This window comes from Sorex araneus, chromosome 4 (assembly GCF_027595985.1).
Source record: "Sorex araneus isolate mSorAra2 chromosome 4, mSorAra2.pri, whole genome shotgun sequence".
Taxonomy (NCBI): Eukaryota; Metazoa; Chordata; class Mammalia; order Eulipotyphla; family Soricidae; genus Sorex; species Sorex araneus.
In genome coordinates this window covers 221,551,980-221,560,760 of record NC_073305.1, presented here as the reverse complement: position 1 = coordinate 221,560,760, position 8,781 = coordinate 221,551,980, and the positions used below count along the sequence as shown (strand labels likewise).

At 50.7% G+C, this 8,781-nt stretch overlaps 1 protein-coding gene across 1 annotated transcript; it reads left to right on the top strand.

Moving 5' to 3' along the window:
* Positions 1-548: 548 nt before the first annotated feature.
* LOC101554913 (olfactory receptor 1F1-like) lies at positions 549-1,490 on the top strand. Its single transcript, XM_004604381.2, has one exon. It carries the CDS (start codon positions 549-551, stop codon positions 1,488-1,490), a length of 942 nt encoding a protein of 313 aa, XP_004604438.2.
* Positions 1,491-8,781: the final 7,291 nt, after the last annotated feature.

The following is an 8,781-nucleotide window of genomic DNA, read 5'->3' as shown; positions in this document are numbered from 1 at the left end:
CTCACCACAGCAAAGGACCCCGCGCCCGGCCCTCGGAGCGTCGGGAATGTGGAACGTGCAGATGGAGTTGGTGAGCTGAGGAGCCTTCTCTAGGGCGACCCAGCCAACAACAGCAGTGACACGGGAGTGCCTGCATGTCCTCGCCATGGTAACAGTTCGTACCCATTTTCTCCACACGCATGACCAGCGGGCCAGTCTCTATAATTAGGCCTGTGCGGTGTTATGTAACACTTGAAAAATGAGTGTTACGGCAGAAAGCTTGAGCCTCTGAAAGATGTCTAGACAATGCCAACTGCAGCTGCGTCCTGGCGGAGGCATGGTGCCTGTCGCAGGAGAGCGACTGTCACAGGGAGAGAACTGGCCGGTGCCGCCCTGCCAGGGCCGAAGCTGTCCGGCCCCACAATGTGCCATGGCATTTCTCCTTACTGTCCTTGTCTTTTTGGCAAGTGTGAGCTACGTCCATGGCCCTTCTCCACACAATCCCATTTTAACCATCATTTTCTAGGCTTTGGATTTTCTTCCCCTTTGACTGTTTTGGGCGCAGCCCCATGAGAGGCTCCAACCAGTCGAGCGTGTCCGAGTTCCTCCTCCTGGGGCTGTCCACCCAGCCCCGGCAGCAGCAGCTCCTCTTCCTGCTCTTCCTGACCATGTACCTGGCCACGGTGCTGGGGAACCTGCTCATCCTCCTGGCCATCAGTGTGGACGCCCGCCTGCACACCCCCATGTACTTCTTCCTCGGCAACCTGTCCTTCGTGGACATCTGCTTCACCTCCACCACCATTCCCAAGATGCTCACCAACCACCTCCTGGGCACCCAGAGCATCTCCTTCGCCGGCTGTCTCTCGCAGATGTACTTCCTCTTCATGTTTGTGGACATGGACAACTTCCTGCTGGCTGTCATGGCGTATGACCGCTATGTTGCCATCTGCCACCCCTTACACTACTCAGTAAAGATGACCCCTCAGCTCTGTGCCCTGCTCGTTGGTGGGTCGTGGATCGTTGCCAACATGAATGTCCTCTTACATACGCTGCTGATGGCTCGGCTGTCCTTCTGTGGGGACAGTGTCATCCCCCACTTCTTCTGTGATATCACCCCGCTCCTGAAACTCTCCTGCTCGGACACATCCCTGAACGACACGATGATTCTGACTGAGGGCGCCCTGATCATGATCACCCCCTTTGTGTGCATCCTGGTTTCGTATATCCACATCTCCCACGCGGTCCTGCGTGTCCCGTCCACGCAGGGCAGGTGGAAGGCCTTCTCCACCTGCAGCTCCCACCTGGCCGTCGTCTCCCTCTTCTATGGCACCATCATAGCTGTGTATTTCAATCCCTTGTCCTCGCACTCATCTGAGAAGGACACTGCGGCCACCGTGCTCTACACGGTGGTCACCCCCATGCTGAACCCCTTCATCTACAGCCTGAGGAACAGGGACCTGAAAAGGGCTCTCGGGAAGGTGGTGGCCAGGAAGAGGTTCTCAGTGGGATGACAGAAGGAATCTGTGCCTCATTTATGCAGATGCCACGAACTGAGCGGCCTGCCCGACTGTAGAAGCAAACGCTGCCGTGTGTGACTACTTATCTGCTAAGGCACCTCATCGCATGCAGCCCAGTTGGATCTACTAGGTATTTTTTTGGGTATTTGGCCAAACCTGAGGTGCTCAAGGGTGCTCAGATTAAACAGGAGTTGGTCATGTGCAGTTTGGCTCCTTAATCCCTGAACTATATCTCTCTGGTTCTTGGGACTTCTGGTATTGTTTGGTTTGTTTTGTTAAGGGGGGGGAAACATCACACCCAGTTACTCCTGGCTCTGCATTCAGGACTCACTCCTGGCAGTGCTTAGGGACCATATGGGATGCCAGGGATCCAACGTGCATGCAAGGCAGGCGCTCTACCTGCTGTACTATTGCTCCAGCTCCTGGAACTTCTTTTGAAACATTTCAAAATTGTTTCATATTCACACTGTGTGTTTCCTTTTTAAAAACGTGTCTGGGGCGGAACTTGCTGCACATGTTGAGTATTGAAAGTACGGGATGCCTTGACAAATCAGACAGGCCACACTGCCCAAATGGGTCACATGTCTAGTGTGGGGCCTGACACCGACCGTTCCCATGTGCAGTCAGGGGGGAGAATCACTGGTCTTTCTCTGCATCTGTCCCCTGTCGGGTCCTTCAGCGTTTTTCTGGCACAAAAACAATCCTCAAATTGGCTTTGAGCACTAGACAAGGAACCAGTGTGAGTCCATGGACTGATCTCCAGGCAGGTGAGCCAGTACCCGGGGAACCTGTGGGGAGTGGAGAAGGAGTGGGAATCCCCAGGAGCGTCCTGATTGGCTGTCCGGGCTGAGGGGCGGGACCAGGACAATTTGCCCCATGTGGACACTTGGCTTTGTCCTCCTCTTTGGGATGAGTCCCTCCTCCCGGTTTCTCTTCTGCTCTTCAAACAATCATTCTTCCCTTTCTTTGTATTTGTTGTTGTTGGCTTTTGGGTCACATCCAGCAATGCTCAGGGCTGACTCCTGGCTCTGCACTCAGGGTTCACCCATAGAGGTGCTCAGGGACCATATTGGATGCCAGGATGGAACCCAGGTCGGCCTCGTGCAAGGCAGGTACAGCCTGCCTCTGTAGCCACCTGCTGTCATCGCTCGGCCCCATCCCCCTAGTCCGAGACCATCTACATTCCCAAGTTGACGACGCAGTATTGCTGTGTCCTGGGCTGGCCGGGTGCTAGCCCCAAGGATACTCAGGCTGAGGAAAGAAAATGATGGATACAAAGTCATTTTTATTTTTATTTTTTATTTTTTTATTTTTAAATTTATTTATTTTTAATTAGAGAATCACCGTGAGGGTACAGTTACAGATTTATACACTTTTGTGCTTATACTTCCCTCATACAAAGTTCGGGAACCCATCCCTTCACCAGTGCCCATTCTCCATCACCCGTAAACCCAGCGTCCCTCCCACCCTCCCACAAAGTCATTTTTAATTTGGACTTTTTTTTTCCCCTCTTGGGTCACACCTGGTGATGTTCTCAGGGCTTACTCTTGGCTCTGCACTCAGGAATTACTCCCGGTGGTGCTCCGGGGACCCTATGGGATGGTGGGGATTGAATCTGGGAGGCCACGTAAAGGGAAATGCCCTCCCCACTGTCCTACCACCCCGGCCCCTAATTTGGGCTTTACTTTTCAGTGGGCCACACTAGTTGGCAGTCAGGGCACCGGGCCAGGTCCCTCGTCCATCCAGTGCCCTCCAGATCATCGAGCCATTCCCCAGTCTCTATCTGGACATTCTTACTTGAGTTTAAACAATCTCCCCGTTCCAAGAGAGGCATGCTGCCAGGGCTGTAGCTCCATGGTCCAGAGCACACACACCATGTGCAAAGCCCGGCTTTGGGCCCAACACCACACACACATGACATCACATCATTTTGTTACTTGACATGTGGTACTACACCCTATGGAATATCAATAATTGTAAAGAAGAAATGAGAGTCCCCGAGGCTGATGGAAGATCCCTCTGCATGCATTTGACATAGTTTTACACACGTTGGCTGTGATCATTCCCTATTATTTTTTATCTTATTATCCCCCTCCTTCCTAAGCAGGAAAGGCTTTTAGAAAGGTGATTTTTTTTTCTTTTTGGTACACACCCACGGATGCTCAGGGGTCACTCCTGGCTCTGCACTCAGGAATTACCACCGGCCATGATCAGGGGACCATATAGATGCTGGGAATCGAACCCGGGTTGGCCGCATGCAAGGCCCTACCCACTGTGCTATTACTCCAGCCCCAAGAAAAGTGATTTTAATGTCTGTATAATCCTTCATTACATGGCTGATTTGTGGCTTATGTATTATAAATGAATGTGGTGGGTGTGGGACAAAATCTGGTGGTGCTCAGGGCTTATTTCAGGCTTGTGCCCAGGATCACTCTTGGAAGTTCTCAGAGAAACCATGTGTTCTCAGAGATCAAATCCGGATGGGCAGAGTTCAAGGCCAGGGCCTTAACACCTGTACTCTCTCTCCAGCCCTGACTGATTCATTTCTTTTTCTTCTTTTTTAAATTTTGTTTTGTTTTAAGACTGTACTCAGTGATGCTCAGGGGTTACTACTCACTCTGCACTCAGGAATCACTCCTGGCAGTGCTTGGGGAACCATATGGGTTGCTGGGATCGAACCTGTTTTTGCCACGTTTAAAGCAACTTCCTGGGGCTGGAGCGATAGCACAGCGGGTAGGGCGTTTGCCTTGCACACGGCCGACCCGGGTTCTAATCCCAGCATCCCATATGGTCCCCTGAGCACCGCCAGGGGTAATTCCTGAGTGAAGAGCCAGGAGTAGCCCCTGTGCATCGCCAGGTGTGACCCAAAAAGAAAAAAAAAAAAAAGCAACTTCCTGAGCACCGCCAGGAGTAATTCCTGAGTGTAGAACCAGAAGTAACCCCTGTGCATCGCCGGGTGTGACGCAAAAAAAAAAAAAAAAAAAAAAAAAAAAAATAAAGCAACTTCCATACCCCACTATTTTCTGTTGTCTGTCTGTCTGTCTGTCTGTCTCTCCCTCTCCCAGACGGAGACTCTTGACGTTGCTCAGAGTCAAGAAATGAATCATGGGGGCTACACCAGCAGGGACTTCCCTGTCCACGGTGTCCCTCAGCCCTGGCCATGAAGCCCCCGGATATACCCACCTACCTTTCAGGTTGTTCTTGATTCCAGGGGTCTCTTTATATGTTTAGAGGAACCCAGTCAGGCATTTTCTAACATAAAGCTGTCTGTAAAATAGAATTTGAGTCTGTGTATATAAAATAAAAATAATTGGATATTTAATGTGTTTCTTTGTTGTCTTCTAATGAACATACCGACCTTGAGTTTTCTTTTTACTAATAGCTTTTATGGCGGGTTGTTTTGTGTGTGGACATTATTAGGTTCTGCTTAGAAATCCCCCTGGGCTCTTAGCTCAGGAATCACACCTGGTGCGCTGCAAGACCATATGTGCTGCCGGTGATCAAACTGTGTGTGCTATGGGGTACAGGAAAGAGCTTTATCCCGTACCTCTCCAGCCCATGATTTTTCCTCTTGCTTTTTGTGGTTGTTATTGTTGTTTAGGAATCACATGAGGCAGTGCTCAAGGCTTACTCATGGCTCTGAGCTCAAGGGTCACTCCTGGTTATTGGAAATTGACCCTAAGTATTTTTGGCTTCACCAATGAATTGCCCCTTTTCCTCCCCCCAGAGACACTTACAGTGCTTTTACGGGGCCCCTGTACCCCAAGTTGATCTCTAACCTTGCCTTTGTGCTTTCCCTCTCATTGTCACAATTCCCAGTCGGGGTTGATTACTTAGAAGTCAAACTTTGTATTTGTCATGAATTACTTGCTTTTCTATTTCCCCTATATCTTCATATTTTACTATAGAGCAGTGTTCTTTGCGTAAATAGACTGTCAATGCAGTTCTCCTAATCTTTGGAATTCATTGACTCTGAAATACATCCAACCCCGGCATCCATCCTAATAACTTGATCAGGCTTCGGTCACCGTGATTCCTAGCACCCACAGAGGGAGGTCCCAGAATGGACCCGGGACAGGCGGCAGAGCTACTCCGAAATGGGACAATCTAGAAAGCGTAAAAGCATGGCCTTGATACAAGCCATTATGACTTAAGAGACAGGAGCCCCCTGGGGAAGGAATAGCTAAAGCGGCCTGCGGACCTAGTCTGGGATTTATGGTAGAAGCCCGGCAGTCTTGCCCTCAGCCCAGAGAACTAAGTTTTAGAATCTGTATCTCGTACTGTGTTTATCCAAATAGCTGCAAGCATTAATAAGAAGCAAACATAATTGTTTAATATTTCCTAGTAGCCAGGGGAAGAGAAAAGCAATATAGATGTCCCTGGGAGACAGAGCAGCTCCTTGAGTTGATCCCCCAAGAGAACTGTCTCCACCGAATCGCTTTACCTCTGTACGTGATCAGTCACACCTATGTGCAGTCCTGTACCTCAGACCCCCTCAGATGTGCTCTAAGCATGCTAACAGCTCTGCATTAATTGGGCTGTTTGACCATCAGTCTGTGGTCCCCTCTCCTTTTGTCCCTCTGCTGGGGAGGCCGGGAGGTGGCTCTCACCAATGAATGCATGTGTCGCACCCCCACATTTTGAACTCACAGTGATGTTTGAGTTCAGACAGGACACTGGGGATTGAAACCCAGTTGGCCGCGTGGAAGGCAAATGCTGCTGCCTCTCTGCTTCTACTTTGGCCTTGATGTTGGGTTTGGGAGATGTGGAGGCTCGGGCTTTCACAGAGACCCTGCCCCTTGGACTGTGCTCCTCTCACGGCTGTCGGCCGGGAGGAAGGCTCTCCCCTCTGAACGCCCTCGCTGCCTGGGAAGAGTCAGTCCGATGATGCCGTGAGAGAAGCTGGCACTGCTTTCTGACAACAGGGCCCATGCGTGCTAGTGCTGGCACAGTTGGCTGCGTGGCATTATCTGGGCACTGTCTCCTTGTGGCATGAGACCCGCAGGCCCACCATGAGAGGCTGGAGCTGTTCTGAGCACTGGCATTGAGGCTTTGGTTGGGTCGTCGGAGCTAATACAATGCAGCTTCACTGGCTTTGGAAACTCAGGCTTGTTGACCGAGACTTTTCTTCTGGGATTTCCTCCTGCTGCCTCCCCTTCACGTCCTGTATGTGATTGGCCACATTCACGGCGGAGCCTCGTGTCAACCCCATGGCTAGTGGCTTTGAGCAGTGGGAAGGCGGGTTCTCGCTAAGCCACAGGCACAGACTGTGTGGGGTCCTGCTATGGGACATGTGACCTCAGTGTGTGTCTTCCACAGCATACTGGTCTTGTGGCCCCCTGGTGTTGTCGCATGTGCCGGGACTTCACGGCTATGACTGAATACTAATCTCGTGTGTGGGGACGAGGCTGCTCTCCGCTCACCAGTGAGGAACTCAATAATTCAGTTTCCTGGGGCTGGAGCAATAGCACAGCAGGTAGGGCGTTTGCCTTGCACACGGCTGACCCGGTTTCGATTCCCAGCATCCCATATGGTCCCCTGAGCACCACCAGGAGTAATTTCTGAGCACAGAGCCAGGAGCAACCCCTGTGCATCACTGAGTGTGACCCAAAAAGCAAAAAAAAAAAAAAAACCATTCTGTTTCTCCTTTTGGTTTCAGAGTCATGCCCAGAGTGTTCAGAGATCGTTTGTGGCTCTGCGCTCAGGAGTGCTCTCTGGGGTGCCCTGGGGACCATATGTGGTTCCAAGGACTGTGACGGGGGTTGGTGGGATGCAATCAAGCCCCTTAGTCCCCATGTGATCTTTTGAGTCCGAATATTTCTTTGGGTTGGCTGCTGTTTGGAGCACACCTGATGGTGTCAGGAGACGCTCCTGACCTCCTCGTGGGCTCGGGGACCCATTCGAGGTGCATCAATCAGCACCCTGCTCGCAAAGCCTGCTCTCAGACTCGAACTTTCTCTCCAGCCTGGCACTCATTATGTTGTTCTGTTTCTGGCCACACCCAGAACTAAACTTAGCTAAACTTAGCTACAGCTGGTTTTGATCCTTCCTGACAATGAACAGTGACTGAAGCAGGCTGAAATGTAGCCAGTCACCACGATATAACTGAATCCTGGAGAGTTTTCTCCAACTATTGCCTCTCCTCCTGAGTTTTTTGTTTGCTTTTGGACCACACCCAGCGATGCTCCGGATTAGTCGGCAACACACAAGCAAACGTCCTGCCTGCTGGACTGTGTGTTCCTCCTTTGACCCACTTTTACTCCTCATTTGCGGAGTGAAGGGGAGCGAGAGAGGGTTGAATATACACAGAGCAGACAGGGCAGTCACATAGTGCTATGACCCATCTGTCCCTTGATCTTAGATCCAAATACTCCGATAAATGTGGCAGTGGGGACCCTCCTGTGGCCATTTCTATGTGGATCAGGGGGTTCCCTGTGGAACCAAGGTTAGCAATAGCAATGTAAATAGGAGAGACATCTTATCCTGGGGCAGGGGCTTGTAATGCCAGACCCTGGGCGCCCGGGGACCATTGCCCTGAGCGCTGGGCTCTCTTTCCTGCGGATGGGGGTTTGGGATATGCTCAGCTCTGTGCTGTGTTCCCCATGTTCCCATCTGCGAGAGGGGCCATCACTAGCCTTCTCGAAGGATAGCACTGTAGCACTGTTGTCCCCTTGTTCATTGACTTGCTCAAATGGGCACGAGTAACGTCTCCATTGTGAGACTTGCTACTATTTTTGGCATATCCAATACGCCACAGGTAGCTTGCCAGGCTCTGCCGTGCAGGCAGGATACCCTCAGTAGCTTGCTGGGCTCTCTGAGAGGGACGGAGGAATTTTATTATTATTATTTTTTATTTTTTTTATTTTTGCTTTTTGGGTCACACCCAGCGATGCTCAGGGGTTACTCCTGGCTCTGCACTCAGGAATTACTCCTGGCAGTGCTTGGGGGACCATATGGGATGCCGGGGATCGAACCTGGGTCGGCCGCGTGCAAGGCAAACGCCCTACCCGCTGTGCTATCGCTCCAGCCCCGGAATTTTATAACAATAAACATTTTAAAATCACCATTACCCCAACTTTAAAAAAAGTCTGTGTATACTGCAGAACATGCTGAAGGAATGTACTGAGAGTATATATTTTATATGTATATATATTTTATATCGCAGGATATCTGGACATAAGAGGCAAGCGTTCTACATCAAATACAGGACTAACCCGAGGTGTCAACTAAAGAAGTAGAAGAACTAGGATTTAACAACTGAAAATTCACACTGGTAGCCAGAGAC